General features: G+C 42.0%; 1 protein-coding gene across 1 annotated transcript; it reads right to left on the minus strand.

Moving 5' to 3' along the window:
- Positions 1-1,390: 1,390 nt before the first annotated feature.
- On the minus strand, positions 1,391-17,641 carry LOC115143898 (uncharacterized). The gene is made up of 8 exons (XM_065002350.1): positions 17,579-17,641; positions 17,301-17,338; positions 16,674-16,723; positions 16,335-16,421; positions 7,822-7,922; positions 7,597-7,692; positions 7,170-7,391; positions 1,391-6,473 (listed from the first exon to the last, which is right to left on the minus strand). Exons 3-8 carry the CDS (start codon positions 16,695-16,697, stop codon positions 4,946-4,948), a joined length of 2,058 nt encoding a protein of 685 aa, XP_064858422.1. The 5' UTR covers positions 16,698-16,723; positions 17,301-17,338; positions 17,579-17,641; the 3' UTR covers positions 1,391-4,945.
- Positions 17,642-18,981: the final 1,340 nt, after the last annotated feature.

Consider the following 18,981-nt stretch of genomic DNA (forward strand, 5'->3'; position numbering starts at 1 on the left):
CGACAATAGCTGGCTAGCTAACCTAGGAAATCGCTCAAGACTACACAATTATCTTTGATACAAAGACGGCTATGTAGCTAGCTATGTAGCTAGCTACGATCAAACAAATCAAGCCGTTGTACTGTAATGAAATGAAATGAAAAATGTGATACTACCTGTGAAGCGAAATGCGACCGGGTTGTTGAGTGAGGAAGTAATGTAACACAATGTGGAAAAAGGGAGGGCTCTGAATAGTTTCCGAATGCACTGTATATACACTTATTTCATGAAACATTAATATGTTATCGACTATTGAAACCTGGGCATCCAACTTTACTCGTTTAAAAATATGGTCAAACTTTTATCGTACTCATCAAAATCTTGATTTGAGTGGGGGGATTCTTCGAAAGTTGCACGCTCACTATTAGTAAGGGGAGACGGGGAAGGATAGTATAGTAAGAGCAGTCTTTATCTATTAGACATGTTTGCGCAGTGGCGAACTGTGGATATTGAACTAGGTCTTCAGTGTGGTGAAAAAATATTTCAAGATCTTGTACCAAACTCAAATCAAGAAAAATAACAGACACTTAGCATCACTTAAATGTGCTGAACTGAATCAAACAGGCCTGCGACTGAGCCAAACTTCAGACTGCCACTCACACAGAGATAAGAAACTTGTACATTTCAGACTTGCTGACTCGTTGAACACAGCACGTGTAGAACTACAACTTGCAAACTGAAAGTCGGACAAGTGATCACGGACAACTTCAGCATTTTAACAACTACTTGCTACTTTGCAACTACTTAGCATGTTCGCTAACCGTTTACACTTACCCAGGGATGTCAAACACATTCCAAAGAGGGCCGAGTGTCTGCGCGTTTTTGTTTTTGTCTAAGATCTTGACTAATTAGTGACCTTAACCTTAATGAATTAATTCATCAATCAAGTGCAAGGGTGGAGCAAAAATCTGCAGACACTCGGCCCTAACCTTAAGATGCGAGTACTAGCGAGTACTCATTGTCCGACACTGATTAAAAATGTCTCAGACCCCGAGACAAGACTGAGACTCAATATGTGGTCTCTAGACCAGTCTCGAGTACTACTACACTGCAATGCATACCAACTTGTGCATCCAACAGCCTTGTGTCTGAAGGAAGGCAAAAGTGCTTGTTTTTTTTATGCTGACATGAAATATGTGAGCCACAAGGGGTCAGGATTGCGCCACCATCTTGTTTCATTTAAATTGGAATACATTATAATGAATAATATTAAATCATTGTTTTGATTGTTGCGCTTTAAAAAAATATATTTTCTGTTAGATATAAAAATGTCACATATGAACTTGTTTGACTGCGCAAGTCTGACAAATGTCTAAATGTCATGCATTAAAATAGACTCATGGATGCAAAGTTCAGGTGTGGGGGGGACTATCATTTTATTTCCAATTAAAATGATATTAAAAATAAAAAACATTGTCAATTGTCATTGTCAATTCCTAGGTTGTTGTTGACTATTTTAGATCATTGGTATAATATTGCCCGTGTAAATCCATGTGTCTAAAATACATAACATTGAAAATCTAAAACCATGTGTCCGGGAACCATCTACCACTTAAAATAACTAATGCACCTGTTAAAATGCAGAATATGGGAACAAACATAGCCTGATGAAAGAATATAGGGAAGCATGATACCAGAAATGTTACCAGACAATGTGGTCTAACAGAAGGTTGGCTATAGTTAAATCTGCACTCTATGCTTCCTCTAGTAGTCCACCCCACATCATGTTTCACATACCCAGTAGAACAGTGATCCTATCATAATTTCAAATGCACTACAAGTATCATGACCAATTATATCTAAATGTAGTTGTCTAACCACACAAAACATAAATAATAAAATGGTCCCTTTTCTCAGTGTTGAAAAATACAAACAGCTCGTCTTGAAATAAAATAATGAAGCATCCCTGGGAAGACACTAAAAGCATATGTTCGCTCTGACTGCATTGGTGTAACATGTTGACAATTTACAAAGATACCAGTGTTGAGTACCGTCTCCTATACCTATATACTGTAACTAACTCCACCCCGAGGACAGAGAGCTTAGTAAAGCTAGGGTCCATGCAGCCTTCGGCTCAATTGGCTAACATGGCAAGCCATGACACCCACCATCTCAGATTTACAGAAACTATTTCAGAACATTAGAAATAGATAAGATTAGCATTACTTCAACATTATTTCATTGACATTTAATTTGATCTGACAATGTAAGATAATTGTTGGCACCCAAATTGGCCCTTAACATTTTTAGGATTCACATCATATTCAAAAATATAGTACAACATCCAATTTGATCCAAACTTCTTCCTACCATTATGCAAGACATGAAGAATCCATTAAAGTGGTAAAAAGCCACCAATGGAACCCCCACACACCTCCCACCCCAACAACCAGTATCAGTTATGTCTGACAAGCAGTATGGAGCTGCAGCTTGGAACACTACTTGTTGTGGACAGGGGGGGGGGGGCAGATCCCACGAGCTTACAGGACCGCCAGATCCCACGAGCTTACAGATCCCATGAGCTTACAGTGAACATACATATCTATACAATGTTTAATGTAAGCTCGCGGGATCTGGCGGTGTTGCAAGGCTAGGTCCGTGGGAGGCTTTTGATAATTTTATTGGATTCCTCGTGTCTTACTCATTGTTAGGAGGAATTATGGTCCAAATTGGATGTTAGGTACTATATTTATTGACAATTATATAAATCCAATCAATTAAAATGTCCAATTTGGGTGCAATCAATTAGAGTCCCAGTGCAGTCAAATATATGTGGTTAGAATAATACACTATGAGGTTGGAAGAACACGGAAAATGATAATGGCTTTTTAGTGTAAGAGCTGTTTGAAAAGATTACCTGAAATTTCTGCCTGGGATGGAGTTTAGGCCTGCTTGGTGACGTCACCATGCGGTAATTAAGTTAATAGACCAATAAGAAAGAGTTCCAAACATCTCTGCCAATAACAGCTAGTTTTCAGTTTTCCCCTCCCCACTGGGACCACTCTCTAAATTCTTGCTTGAGAAATGGCCCTTTGCTAAGGAGCTATTTTTGACCATTTTAATTTAAAACAATCACAGTAAGGTACTTAATTGTTACCCAGAAAATATTTGATACCGAGATAAACATGACTGCATTGGGCCTTTAATTTCTCAGATATTAAATTATATTATATATATTTCAACAAAATAATGTTTCAGGAACACTAATCTTATCTGTTTCTAACTACAGAAACGATTACGACACAATCTGAGATGGTGGGTGTCGAAATCCTCTTTACTTGTGCTTTTTGAGGTGGAACGACCCTCATCCCTGTTTATTCAAGCCGAACCAAGAAATCACCCACGTCAGCAAAGGGAATTGCATGCAGGATGACACTTTTTACTGGAAGTTATTAATAAAACACAGTCAAAGTTGATTGCAAGACAACTTTTCACGGACTCCAAATTCGTAATCACGACTTCCCTGCGACAGTTATGGATCACATAATAATAATAAATTACATTTGTAAAGCACTTTTCATTATATAGAATAATCTCAAAGTACATTAAATAAATTTAAAACCAAATAACGTTTTTTGGGACAACTAGACCAGGCAACTGACACAAAGAACACAGTTGACGCTACAAGGGGCAAGGACAAGCCCAGCTTTCCTTATCTAACTTTGCATTGTTGGAAAAGGACCCGTAAGTAAGAATTTCACTGTTAGTCTACACTTGTTGTTAACGAAGCATGTGACAAATCAAATTGGATTTAAAAGCCTTCCTAAAGAGAAAGGTCTTTAGGCCCATTTTAAAGGAGCCCAGAGTCTGTGATGCCTTCAGGTGGTCCGGGAGGGCATTCCAGAGGCTGGGGGCGGTCGAGCTGAAAGGCTGATCTCCCAAGAAGCTGAGCTTGGTCCTGGGGGCGTGGAGTCGCTTGTCCTAAGGGTGCAGGTGGGGTTATGGAGGGAGAGTAGTTCTTTTTAGATAAAGGAGGGGCATTGCCATGAACACACGGGAATGTCCGCAGGAGGGTTTTGAATTCAATCCGTAATGAGATGGGGAGCCAGTGCAGAGAGATGCTGCGATGGGGTTGATGTGATGGCGTTTCCGCACTCTCATCAGGATCCTGGCAGCTCTGTTCAGGATGTACTGGAGCTTTTGGAGACTCCTGCCTGGGTTCCCGATGAAGAGTGTGTCGAGGTAGTTCAGCCGTGAGGAGATGGAATGGCGCTTTACGCGGTTGTTTGACGTGGCTGTCAAAGGTCAGGGAGGAATCAAGCTTTTACACCCAGACTGGAAACTGAGGGGGAGAGAGGCGTGTTCTGTCCTGCTATGGTGAGGTGTGTTATTGGTGAGTGCTGGACCTGACAGTGGGTGCCAACAAGCAGGGCCTCGGTTTTGCTGCTGATCAGTTGAAGGGCGTTTTGCTTCATCAAGGCAGGTGTTCAGATGGGCACATGCATCAGAGGGACTTGGGGCAGGTTGGGACATGTTTGCCCCTCATAGTCAAGCATACAGTGTTACGGCATGTGGATTAACGGACAAAATAATTGTCACATTAATGCCATTGGGGCACCACAGCCGGTTGAGTTAAATGGACTAATTCCTTTATAGGCACAAGTTCACAGGGTATACAGAGGAACACATGAAAGTGCCAGACTTGAGGAAAGTCAATGACCAAATATGAAGCGTGATACACTGGACTTGTCAGCTTGGGGAAGTTCTCACCCATAGACCAAGTATTACTGTGACTTTGAGCACTCTCTGCTGCCCAACAGAGGAAGTTCATCAACGCAAGCGAAGCAGAGCTCAGCTGGAGTGTGAGAATAGGCGTGCAGGGTGAGTGAGAGACTGGTTCTGTCTTTGGCAGAAGACATCCCACTATCCATTGTTCAGGTTCAGAGTGCATGCAGCAGCCTAATATCTAGGGCGCCATCTCTGGGCTCACAGTCTGGTTTGTAGCAACAGTGAACCCATGGGCCTCCCATTCCTGGCTCACGTCTGAGGCCTCAGTATTATCCTCCTGGGCTAATGAGATGTTCTGCTCTGTACAGTGGCCCTCAGACTCCAGATGACTGCTCTCTTGGATTCTCATGTCCTTTAGCTCAACTCCATCACCCACTAGCTCTGAAGATTCATTCTCTAGGGTTTTTGCTGAGCAACTGTTGACCATGTACAAAATATCCCTGTCCTCTCTGACTTTGACATCATTGGTCCCCTGAGCATTGGGTACCTCAGATGTGATTTCATCATGTGAGGGACCTCGGTTAGTTTTGAGAATTACAGTGTCTGAGTTGTTGAAGGCCTTTTCTGCCTCTGTGCAGTCTGTTTGGTGATCTTCCTTCTCGGGAGCTGTCTCCATGTAGCCATTCGTCTCTTGTATTGCATTGTCGTTATTGGCAGAATCCTTGTTGTCGCTCTCCTTATGGCTACTCCAATCAAATGTTGTTGCCCCATCCCCAAGACTCTCCCCATCCTTTCCATTAATTTCCTCATCAATCTCAACCTCTTGGGTTGTGTCCAGCTGATCATCTACTTGTTGAATGTCCAAGGGAGCCTTCTTCTTCTGGGTTGTCTCATCTCCACCTTCTACCCTTTGGGTTGAGTCATCAACACGTTCCACCTCTTCTGATGTGAGCTCATGACACTCTTCCTCTAGGCTGATCTCTATGTGGGAGTTAATCTCATCCATGTGCCCATGGCTGTCCAGCTCAATGGCTGTTACTGTGTCTTTGTTGCTGTCCCCTTCCGAGGTTGTCTTCTCATGACTGATGCTTTCTTGAGCTTCCTCCGCAAGGCTAAGGTCCTCTAGAACTCCATCTCGAACTCCATCTCCAGGAGTTTCCTCATGGATATCTAGCTCTGGGCTACGCTGTTTGGGAGGGATCGTCTCTGTAGTCGTGTCAGTAATGGCCTCTTCTGATACATACTCCTTCTCCAGGCCTGTGGCCTCTTCCTCAGGTGTCTGTTCCCCTTGGTGGATCAGTTCCTCGTGGCTATCTGGGTCTAGGTTACTCTGTTTGGGAGGGATTGTCTCTGTAGTTATGTCAGCATGGCTCTCCTCCCTAATGACCCTCTCAGTCGTCACCTCCACTACACACTCCTCCTCCAAGCCTGTGTCCTTTCCACAGTGCACTTCCACAGGTGTCTGCAGTTGACAATCACCTTGGTGGTGGATCATCGCCTCATGGTCGAGCCTCTCTGGAGTAGATTCTTCATGGCTGCCCCACTGAAAGATAGTCTCCACTGGGCTGTGTATCTCCAGGATGGGCTCTGCCTGGACTACATTGCGGTCCTCCTGGGTGACCTCTGGGGAAAGGGTCTCCACAGTGTCTATGTCATCGGCGTCAGCTAGGAACTTCTCAGTCCGTAGGCCCTCTGGCTCACTGGAGGCGAGGTTCACAGGGCTAAGGGGCTCTTGACATTGCAGGGTAGGTAGATGAGGGGCAGGGCTGTGGGGAAAGAGAAGGCCATAGAGTACCACTACTCAACATAACCTTTATATTGACATGTAGAACCTGAAATACAGGTGTGGGTAACAGATTGATGCGGAGTCAGATTTTTCACTTTGAAAATGCATGTCAAACTAAAACCAATGATTGCAAAGTTAAGCAAACGATGTAACTATTCACAAGGAGTACCGTTAACAATTTTTTTTATAGACACATTTACTTCAAGAACAGTGCAGAGGCAAAGCTTATAAACAGAATAACGCTTTGTTCTGTTTGTGCCGTCATTCTGTTACCAAACTTCTCATCTGCACTGTTCTTAGAGTAAATGTGTTTTTGTCCAATTTTCCATGATAATTGTTAAAAGTCGTCCTCATTCTCTTACCGTAGAATTGCATGCATCTGCAAAGACTTAGGCTGGAATTCAATCCGACCGGCCCTTTTTGGCTCTGCACAATTTATAGGCAAAGTTAACCTAACGTTCAAAGTAAACGCTGAAGATGTCGGATCAATCGGAAATTACCTTTACATGTCCATCACGCTACAACGCGTGTGTTCCGCGGTCCAGATTGAATCCTGGCCTAAAACAATGTGTTAATTGAACACACTCAAGTCTATTCAGGAGCACACCAGGCGTTTAAACTCAAACCTACGCCTTATTTGTGCCCGTGTGGACAGTTTGATCTGCTCCAGTCTTACCTCTCCATGGACTCATAAGGAACTGGAGTGAGACTAGGCTCCTGGGTCAAGTCCTCTTCCTGAACCCAGCCCTGATTGGACGAGGCATAGGTGAGGATGGCCTCTGTCACAGTGTAGGGGGTGTGGCCCTGCACACAGTCTAGGATGTGACCAACCGGCAGTTGGGTTTGCAGGAAGAGGTGGAGCTGGCTGTCTGACAGACACACTGTCATGCTGCACACTCTGAAGAAAGACAAACAAGGTATGTTTGAAGAAAGACAAACAAGACAAACAATGCCATGCTCAATGCTGTGTTCTCTTGATCGTCGGTACCATTTTTCCTTTGTGCTCATTCTAGGTGTGACAATGACAAATAGAGGGAACAAGCAAGCAATATAATTGAAATGGTGGAATCATTGCTAATTATTAACTTAGGAGAGGAACTGACTTGTCCAGGAAGCACTGCAGGCCTTTCCTCCTCTTCTCCAGGAAGTCCTCACCACTGAAGGAGAAGAAGGACTTGCTGGGCAGGTCTGGGACAGGTCTATAGGACAGACAGGGACAGAGAATAACCCATAGCTCCCAGAACAGGACAACTTCACATTGGTGTTTGTAATTATTTTAGAAACAAGCAGTTAAGCCAAGCACATTGGGGGACAATGCTATGACTTACACCAAGCCAGTGTTTTTCTGCATCCTCTTCTTGAGCCAGACAAACTCACTGTAGCGCCGGCGCACACAGGACGTCTTGGCAGTGAAGGACTTGCTGTTGGTCTGTGAGTAAAAAGAGATGGTGCACCATTACATCCTGCGAATACAGACAACGCCAATGGGAGTGATAACATCAAGCCCAAACTGGAGAGCCGGCGCACACAGGACGTCTTGGCAGTGAAGGACTTGCTGTTGGTCTGTGAGTAAAAAGAGATGGTGCACCATTACATCCTGCGAATACAGACAACGCCAATGGGAGTGATAACATCAAGCCCAAACTGGAGAGCTGGGCAATAAGGACAAAAAGTAATATTGCAATAAATAGACATTCCATTAGTGGCAGGGCTCTAGACTAACTATTTCAGGGCCAAGTAACACATGAAAGAAGTTATTTATCTTACATGTTCAGGGAATGCATGATGGATATTTTGATGTGCAACATGTCAAAATAAGATTTATTTTTGGCTCTTTAGAGATGATCTGCCTGCATATTTTTTGTGCATATTGGCCTAGGCTATATAATTCACCACTTGAGGGAGTGGGAACTCAAAACACACCAAATGTTATATTGCTGCTGGATAGCCATGTAATTCATCTAACAGTCAATTTAATGTCCTACAAAAAAGGTTTCATCATCTCAATTACATCCTCTGTTTAGCAGTGGTATTTCCTCAATGTTCAGAGTAAATACTGTAATATTTTTTACACTCAGAAAGCTGAGACTCTCCTCAGTAAAAGTAATTGTTTTAAAAACGGTGTTTTACATTTTGAAATGTTGTTCGACTGTCGTATGCTTGTGCTTATCAGAATGTATCTCTCCCTTCACAACATGCGCAAAGGGGGGAGAGGGAGTGAGAGTTGGCAGCGAAACAGGGACATGAAAGGGCAAGTTTTCTTCCATTTTCGACAATGTTGCAAACTAGCATACACAATAGCTCTGCAAAATGTGTCCTAAACGGTTGGAAAACAATGACGACCATAACACGCAGCACCGCTTCTTCTATCGGCATGTGGGGGAGGGTTCTTGAAATGTAACATCCAATAAAAAAGCCAGAGGATCATTCTAGCAGTTTCGGCTAATACAAAATGATCTAGACCTCCAAAAGAAGCGTAACAAACAACGTGATTTCAAGGTATGTATGGCTATGTGAGACTGTTGATCAAATGTGACCCGTTTCAGGAAACTAGGTGTATGTCATGGGTTATTACTTCACAGGAGAGTCATTCGAAAGTACTTTTAAATTTTTTTTTTATCAAAATGTTTTTTTGGCAGAAATGCCTCGAACATGTGCACTTTCATGTGCCTTAATAACAGACTTGTATGCCATCTGTAAATATGAATAACATTGTTAAATTACGAGCCTAGTTGTTTAAGTCACAGAAAAAGAAAGCAACCTTCCTGCTACCCATGATTGGCTGAGATAATGAGTGGGCTGGACATGCCGAGAGTGGAGTTTGGATTGGTCGGCAATATCTGTCTATTTGAGCTGGTCAGTTTGTGTAAGTAATCCTGTCTAACGCAGCTTTAAATAAATGAAAAATGTATTGCGTAGTAAAACTTAACAAAAAGACTCAAATATGCAAGTATCCATTTCAGTAGAAAGTCACTGCAAAAACTGTTTCAGATCACTCCAGAGCGCAGAATAACTGATGAATTTACGAACGCTCAACACCGGTTGAAAAAAAGCGTAATTAAATTGTTGCCAGGAGCACAAATACAGTCAACAACGCTCTGGATAACATGAAAACAGCCAAACCAACTCTGCTAGGGCAAGTAACTTGGTCAGAGTTTTCGTAGGGGTTAAAGCTTATGAGGATTCTTATGGCATTGCACATGGTAAGTGTGAACCAGTGACTTGACGCCAAGCAAGCTGTACAAACAAAATGGAAACGACACAGACAGGACGTCTTATTTAATGAAAGGGGATGCAGTCTGCCGTGAAGCTTTCATCCACGTATACATACGGGTAAGAATCTAGCTACAGATATTATACGTTCCTAATTTTGTCAGAAAGTTGTTCCATTGCAAGTTAAAGCTTATTGTTAGCTAGCTATATGTGGCTGGAGGTTATAGCAGATCACCTATTGGTAGATTTTTTTGAATAGCAGACACTGAATATCCTTTGAGCATGATCAAAGTTATTAATTACACATTGTATGGTGTATCAATACACCCAGTCACTACAAAGATACAGGCGTCCTTCCTAACTCAGTTGTCGGAGAAGAAGGAAACCACTAGCCCAAACTGTTCGAACTCTACAGACTGAAGTTGGCAGGTCGGCTGAACCGACTTCAGACGAGTCCCAAGATGCTTGTGGGAGTCGTAGAGAAAAGCGGAGAACACCATCATGTTCGTGAGAGTCTCCTCTTTCCATAGAGGGGTTTATACTGTTTGGACACTACAGAAGATTTTGTGAGAAGACCGATTTTTGGGGGTTTATCTCATGGTCTGGCAAACAACGCTCTAGCTCTGCCACCTTTCACAGCAGATGCGGAAATGCGACATTGGTGGATGCGGTGAATTGAGATGCATCCAATGCAAAAAAAAAAAGATCTTTGGCTTAAACGTTTTATCCATTATGCTAATTACATTTCTGCAGGGGTGCGGACATCGACTCTAGGGGGTTAATTGGGGTGTCAATACTTTCTGAAGGCACTATAAATGCCTTTTATGCAACACCAAGCCAAGCATGAGGGCCTCCGCTGTTTTCCGGATGACTGATTTCGCTCAAAGTGGCTGTAATCATGCTTGGCTCATCTCCGTAGCGCACCTCTGTAATCATGAATTCCTTTGAAAAGCTGGTCATGGCACACATCAACGTCCCAGATAGCCTGGTAGGCCTCCCCATCCACCTGGCTGTAGTGGAGCGGGTCAAGAACTTCAAGCTCCTCTGTGTCCACATCACTGAGGACTTAATATGGTCCACACACAAACACACAGTCGTGAAGCAGGCACAACAGCGCCTCTTCTCCCTCAGGATGCTGAATAGATTTGACACGGGCCCCCAGATCCTGAAGAAGTTCTACAGCTGCACCATTGATAGCATTTTGACTGGCTGCACCACTGCCTGGTATGGCAACTGCAATGCTCTCAAACGCAAGGCTCTACAGAGGATGGTGTGGACGGCCCAGAACATCACTGGTGCTGAGCTCCCTACCATCCAGGTAATTTTATACCAGTCGGTGTCTGAGGAAGGCCCAGAAAATTGCCAAAAAACTTCAGACACCCAAGCCATGGGCTGTTCTCTCTGCTACCATCTGGCAAGGGGTATCGGAGCATCAGATCTCGGACCAACAGGCGCCGAGACTGCTTCTACCCCGAAGCAATAAGACTGTTGAGTAGCTAATCAATGGCTACCTGGACTACCTGCACTGACTCTATGCACACTCACAGGTCTTTATCCACATACTCAGACATGCACTCACCATATACGGTACTGCTACTTTTTACTTTTATTATTATCATCATCATCATCATCTATCCAGATGTCCATATTTATCTCAATTACAACATATTGAGCACAGTGATATGGTATTGGTACTCCTTATAGCTTACATATATTTATATTCATTTATAGTGTGTTTTTATTTTCTTTATTTAACTCCACATCATTGAGGAAGAGCTTTTAAGTAAGCATTTCACTGTAAGGTCTACACCGGTTGTATTCGGCACGTGACAAAAAAAAAGCATTTTACTGCATTACCTCCTGAGGAATCGATCAAGCAATTCACATGAATCCATTTTTCTTAGGCTAATGTCAGAAAGGGACAACGATGGTACATATTAAGAATGATACTTCACCTGCAGGATTCCATTGTATGTTTATAGAGAACAAAGTAAATACTAGATTGACAAGCAATTTGAATGAAGCCCAATGTTAAACCTCCAGTATAAGCCTACATTAAACTGCTTGATGACGGCTTAGGCCTTCATTACCATGAGTCAAACATCATGGGGAGAGAAAAGTCAACAGCAGAGATTAACAAAAACACGTGAACATTGTAGAATTCATACCCACAAATGTTGTTGTTTACCTCCAAGCTGGGTACCATGGTTTGAGTGAAGACACATAGCATTCCAAACCACTTGCCATCAACTTTAGCGATTTCATCTAGGTCTATTTGCTGATGGGAGTAGTAGGGCGGTGCGATGTGGTCAAAATGTCAATTCACTGGATTTTAAAAATTTTTGACTGTATTTTATGCAAAACGCAGTGGCGTGTACTCATGGATGCCAAGGGAAGCCAGGTTTCCCCCCAAAAATGAAAAAAAAACATACATTATTTTATCTTGTCTCTTTGTGTTTCATTCATCGTTAGAGACTGAATGCATCTCACTGGAGAAAGCATCCGAAAGAGCGCCCCTCTGTCTCTGTATGTGTAGGCCATCAATCTGATGATGTTGGGTCCAAAAGAGTATGACATTGATGCCGCCCACGAGCATTTGGCCTCCCTTGATAAAAAAATAAATTAAAAAAAAGAGTATAAAATAGGCAATCAGCGTTGAGCTCGAGTGTGAATGGTCCTGGCACACAAGGGAAGCCAGTTTGGATATGGCGTCACTCCTATCAAATCGCATTGAGAGCATATGTCATTGACAGAAACAAATTGAATTGTTGCATGTTGTTGTCATCCGATGCATAAAAATTGTCCCTTTGTTAAAGTTAGCCATGGATGGAGATAGGGATTTGTGTTTACTAAATTCTCTGTACTGGCCAATGATTATAATGGCGATTCTGATCCAACCATTAATTAAGTGTAGTTCAATACGTAACTAGATATAGAAGACTAATATTAACTATCTAACGCTGCCCATGAAAGGAAGTTGGGCTACCAAACAAGCATTTTGGCCAGGTAGCCTAGGGCAACAAGAAATAAAAGCGTGTACTGTATGATAGAGTGATAGACAGTTTCGCCAACATGAGAGGAGGATGGCATTGGCGTTTCTATACAAGTAGGTTGAGTCAACATGTTTTTTTCTACTTGCACGAACACACCTGCACACAGGAATCAGAACAATGGGCAGCCACATAATATTTAGCTTATGTTGACTGGACTAAATAGTGTTTTGTATCTTTAGTTCTCACTGTATTAGACTCAGCATACGGTGTAAACAAAAAGTATTGAGACCCCTTCACTTTTTCCACATTGTTACGTTACAGCCTTATTATAAAATGTATTCCATTTTTTAAAATCAATCTACACACAATACACCATAACGACAAAGCAAAAACAGGTTTAGACTTTTTTTTTTGCAAACGTATGAAAAATGAAAATGAAATATCACACTTACATAAGTTATTAGACCCTTTACTCAGTACTTTGTTGAAGCACCTGTGGCAGCGATTACAGCCTGGAGTCTTCTTGGGTATGACGCTACAAGCTTGGCACACCTGTATTTGGAGAGTTTCTCCCCTTCTTCTCTGCAGATCCTCTCAAGCTCTGTCAGGTTGGATGGGGAGCGTCACTACACAGCTATTTTCAGGTCTCTCAAGAGATGTTTGATCGTGTTCAAGTTCAGGCTCTGGCTGGGACACTCAAAGACATTCAGAGACTTGTCCCGAAGCCACTCCTGCGTTGTCTTGGCTGTGTGCTTAGGGTTGTTGTCCTGTTGGAATGGTGAACCTTTGCACCAGTCCGAGGTCCTGATCGTTCTGGAGCAGGTTTTCATCAAGGATCTCTCTGTACTTTGCTCTTACATCTTTCCCTCGATCCTGACTAGTCTCCCAGTCCCTGCCTCTGAAAAATATCCCAAAAGCATGATGCTGCCACCACCAAGCTTGTTCAATCTTGGTTTCATCAGACCATAGAATCTTGTTTCTCATGGTTTGAGAGTCCTTTAGGTGCCTTTTGGCAAACTCCAAGCGGGCTGTCATGTGCCTTCCATCTGGCCACTCTACCATAAAGGCCTGATTGGTGGGTGGAGTGCTGCAGAGATGGTTGTCCTTCTGGAATGTTCTTCCCATCTCCAAAGGCAAACGCTGGAGCTCTGTCAGAGTGAGCATCGGGTTCTTGGTCACCTCCCTGACCAAGGCCCTTCTCCCCTGATTGCTCAGTTTGGCTGGGCGGCCAGCTCTAGGAAGAGTCTTGGTGGTTTCAAACTTCTTCCATTTAAGAATGATGGAGACCACTGTGTTCTTGGGGACCTTGGGTACCCTTCCCCAGGTCTGTGCCTTGACACAATCCTGTCTTGGAGCTCAACAGACAATTCCTTTGACCTCATGGCTAGGTTTTTGCTCTGACATGCACTGTCAAATGTGGGACCTTATATAGACAGCTGTGTGCCTTTCCAAATCATGTCCAATCAATAGAATTTATCACAGGTGGACTCGAATTAAGTTGTAGAAACATCTCAAGGCTGATCAATGGAAACAGGATGCATCTGAGCTCAATTTCGAGTCTCATAGCAAAAGGTCTGAATACTTTTTAACGTTTAAAAAAAAAAATCAATTTGCAAACATTTCTAAAAACCTGTTTTCACTTTGTCATTATGGGGTATTGTGTATAGATTGATGAGGAACATTTTTATTTAATACATTTTAGAATAAGGCTGTAACGTAACAAAATGTGGAAAAGGGGTAGGGGTCTGAATACTTTCCGAATGCATTGTAGGTGATTTGATGATGTTGAAGTTGAAATGGACCTGGAATAGTGGACCGTTTTCTTTGTGACTTGCGGTAACTCTGTGGTTCTAACTCCTCGATCACACCTACAGCGTCATTTCGCAAAATGGTACGCAGCATCATCATCTGGATATGTGTGCATCAAAAGTGACTGCCAGTGATTTTACCCACGCACCGCTACTGGCAACACATACATTCTAAGTGATGTCAATGAGTCTTTCTCCATTCTGATTGTTTTATACTGTTCAATTCAACTTCAACCTAAAATAATTTCCTGCATTTCCACACTGCCACGTAGGGTTGCACGATATTGGCAAAAAAGCAAGGCCTTATTTTAAACCAAATGTTGCAATTGTGATTTCACTTGTGATTTAGAGCAAAACACTTGGGTGAACTGTTAGCATCATGGAAATAGAATGTTTATTCTAATTCTATAACTGAATAAATAAGTGTTGTTTGACATGACAACGAATGAAAATGCCAGGGAGGAGTTATTGTGACAGGTTAAGAACCAAAGTGATGTTCAGTGTTTCATAGGGGACCCTATAATCGTTGGCTACATTACGATGCGCTCGTAAATTCACTCTGGCTATCTACTCCGATTTCAGAGCATTCTCGTCTGAGTGTCCTAGAGCGCAGAATAACTGATGAATTTACGAACGGCCGGCAGCAGAAGTTACAGTCACCAACGCGCTGGATAACATGAACACCCTAACCTGCTCTGCGAGGCCAATAAAATGGTCAGTGTGCGATTCTCTCATTTGTGTCTGGAAGTAGCTAGCAAGATAGCCAGTTTACTTGGGTGCTTTACTGCCGTTGAGGTCAGAACACTCGTATCAACCCTACTCTTCGGCCCGAGAGTCCAGTGTGCACTCTGAAAGCTCCGACAGCGAAACGCTCTGAATTTATGAACGCCCAAAACACACTCTGGCACTTGTCTCCAGATTGAATTTACGAAAACACCTGAAATGTTTCTTCATGTAGCCAACATATTAATGCTTTGCCTATTCCGCTTTGAGTTGTAAGATACTGTTGCTTTGCCTATTCCGCTTTGAGTTGTAAGATACTGTTGCTTTGCCTATTCCACTTTGAGTTGTAAGATACTGTTGCACAATCAACATGCTGATTTAGCCTACAGTACTGGTATCAGGCTGTGTTAGCTAGCTACGTTTGCTCTGACTCAGTACACGTATTAGCTGGCCAGCTAACTATCGATTAGCAGCTAACACGACTTAGTTTTACTTGCTAAGAAAAGACAAACTGGCTGTTTGCAGATGTAAGAAACAAACTAATAGTGTAATAATATAACGCTGGTGAATTTATATTGAGAAGCTAACTGGAAACATCGTTGTAATCAACATTGTTGCATGTGCTTGCATTGCCCATGCAGAGACTGAATGGAATGCAAGTGTATCCTGGTCAAGCAACAACAAATGCGCTCCTTGAGTGACAGGGGGCGGGGCTAGGTCTGTGTGGAAAGCTGCATGGAGAAAGGAATGACTCAAGTAGCGGTGTAAACTATAAAGGATATTACACACCGCATATCACATTTGAAAAATAAAAAAAACATAAAAATACCGTTATAGAAGGTAAAGTAAAAACCTAGACAGGTCCGTGCATAAATACCGGTATACTGTAACATACGGTATACCGCCTGGCCCTAGGGAGTACTCATTTGTGTTTTCTGATCCTGACTCATCTATGACGAATGCATACAATGAGAGTCTTAAGTCATGTCAAACTAGCCCTTTCCAAGACTTGGGTTCTACAGCTCTAATATGGCCTAAGGACTTACACACTCATTGAGACAACTGCTTCTTTGTTAAGTTTGTTTATGGTGAATGGATACTCACGTGAAGGAATATCTTGAAGTCCACGTACGAGTTCCAAGAGCCTTCATTCTGAACCCGAGGGTCTTGGACCCGCACTGCAACAAATTCCTGCAGAGACAAACAAAGAAGTGGTTTCACTAACAGAGGGAACTACAGGCATTTACTTTAGCTAAATTGATGAATCAACAGCCTGAGCACTGCAATGAGGAAGTGATACAACATGGTGTAGGTGGTTCCAAGTCATGGATGGCTCTTGTCCCACTACTGTATATAATTTTTTTTCATCCAACAATTCTTTGTTAACCTGAGGCTACAGCAGAGAAGAGGATCAGGGTAAAATAGTGAATGATGTTAACTTACATCTTCTTCGTGATTCTTCATCATCCTTATGTAGGCTGCACAGGAGACATCTGCCAAACAAAGAAACCAAAGAATCATTAAAAACAATTCAGCAAGTGGGAAAGGACTCAGCCAATGCTTCTCTTCCGCAGGTTGTGCCGCTCAAGTCTTACTAAAGTACTCATATGTCTCATCACTTTTAGGAGGACAACGTTTCAGGGCCACAATAAGTTGTGAACAATGTATGCATGGATAACATCTCAAATGCAGTTAGTATTTGACTTCTCTCTCTCTTTGATGTTAGCCATGTTGGGAACAGAAGAGACAACTGGGATGAATTCCTTCACTTGCCCTTTCTCCTGAAGATAAACGCCCTCCTCTTTATAGTACAGACACTGCATTGGAAAAAGGTTTAACTCCCCCACCAATCACTCCCCACTTCTGTGTAAGGAAATGATTTGCAATCCATGATGATTTGATACATGCAAGTCTTTGACTGTAGCCACATTCTATAAACGAATTTTCATAAAATTCAAGTCACTCTGACACTTAACAGTTAATCTAGCTCTATCTAGCAAATGTGTGGGTAACGTTAAACAAACTGATGAATTATGTTTTGGATTGACTAATGCAAGGCTAGTTACTTACTTCTAAATTGTAGTCAGGGTATCACGTCTTCTTAAAAACTTGTTTTGAAAGAGCCACAAATAATTAGTTAGTAATAATTAGCTATTTAGTTTGTAAGAAGTATAGCTATAACAAACGTTATCTAACTCTGCTGAGCTATTCATGAGTCAGAGGTTTTTGTACAAATGATGTCATGTCACGAAGGTCTTAGAAAGTACATAGACTGTGCACTACCACAGATCTGTATCTTTAGTAAAAACTCTGTCTACAATTATGGCAAATTCTAACCAAATCCTTACCATGTAAAGATCTGTGGAACTCGGCGCAGCATCAACTCTATTTTTGTTACCTTTGTGTGAAGCAGGCAAAAATAACGATGTACTTCCGGGTAACATATATATTTTTTTCTTCTTCGGTATCATGGCGTTTGAACATTTTGTTTGTGCATGCCGCCACCTACTGTGCGGTAGTGTGCATTCAATCAAATCAAAATGTATTTGTCAAATGCGCCGAATGCAACACGAATGCAACACGACCTTACAGTGACCTTACAATGAAATACTTACTTACAAGCCCTTAACCAACAATGCATTTAAGAAAAGTATGTATTAAGAAAGTATTTACTAAAATAAACTGAAATTAAAAAGAAGAAAATAGCTTGCTGCTACATTACCATAAACATTGCACCTGAAACAACGCAGTTGATTCGGCACAAAAGCTATAACAGGTTAACTGATATTGCCTGTCAGAGTCTGACTCAAAGGGTCATGGATTTTTGGAATCCTTTAGAATAAGTGTCATGTTGTGTGCACTTTGTAAATTAAGAATTAGTGTGAAAATAATGGAAAATGTGCACAATTATGAATATATTTTATAATACTTAGCATACAAAGAATAATCAAAAGTATTTATGTAAGATATGTGATGTATGTGTTCATTCTTTATTTTTTTCAAGCCTAAATGGTCATGGTTTTTTGTTGGTGTGTACTCCTATCATTTATTGCAATTATGTATGGTGCAATATGTAACTGTATGTCCAATATGAAAAAACCTACTGCATTTAAGCTGATTGGCAACTCTTTAAGAGTGACTAAATGAGCAGAGACGCGTTCTGGATAAGTTGCAGGGGTTTGATCTTACAAGTGGGGAGCCCAGCCAACAGCGAGTTGCAGTAGTCCAGACAGGGGATGACACGTGCCTGGATTAAGACCTCAAATCAAATCAAATTGTATTTGTCACATATACCTGCACTGCTTCCTGTGAGAGGGTAGAGGGTTGTTTTTGCCTTAGCACTACACAGCTGATTCAAATGATCAACTCATCAAACTTCAAGTGGTATTTATGTATTCATTTGTGATGCTATCCTTGATATGATCCTGCTATTGACACATGCTACACATTCACATGTGTGTGTGCACATGCATCTATCTATCCAATGGTATCATGATGTGTTGTAAGGGATATTATATTTGAGTAATCCACAATGAACTGGTGATGTAAAAGTCTAATGATATTATCTTCCATATTCCTACAGATCCCTTGTAACTGGAGATTCCTCAAAATGATTGCCTACAGTTGCCATGTAGGGCACTGCAAGGTTGGGTGACCAGGGCCATCTGGGACTGCCTCTTGGGGGAATTAAGGCATGTGAAGGTTACCTGTGTCCTGCATAACTTCATGAGGATGGACACGAGGAACAGGA

Source organism: Oncorhynchus nerka, linkage group LG16 (assembly GCF_034236695.1).
Source record: "Oncorhynchus nerka isolate Pitt River linkage group LG16, Oner_Uvic_2.0, whole genome shotgun sequence".
In the NCBI taxonomy this organism is placed as follows: Eukaryota; Metazoa; Chordata; class Actinopteri; order Salmoniformes; family Salmonidae; genus Oncorhynchus; species Oncorhynchus nerka.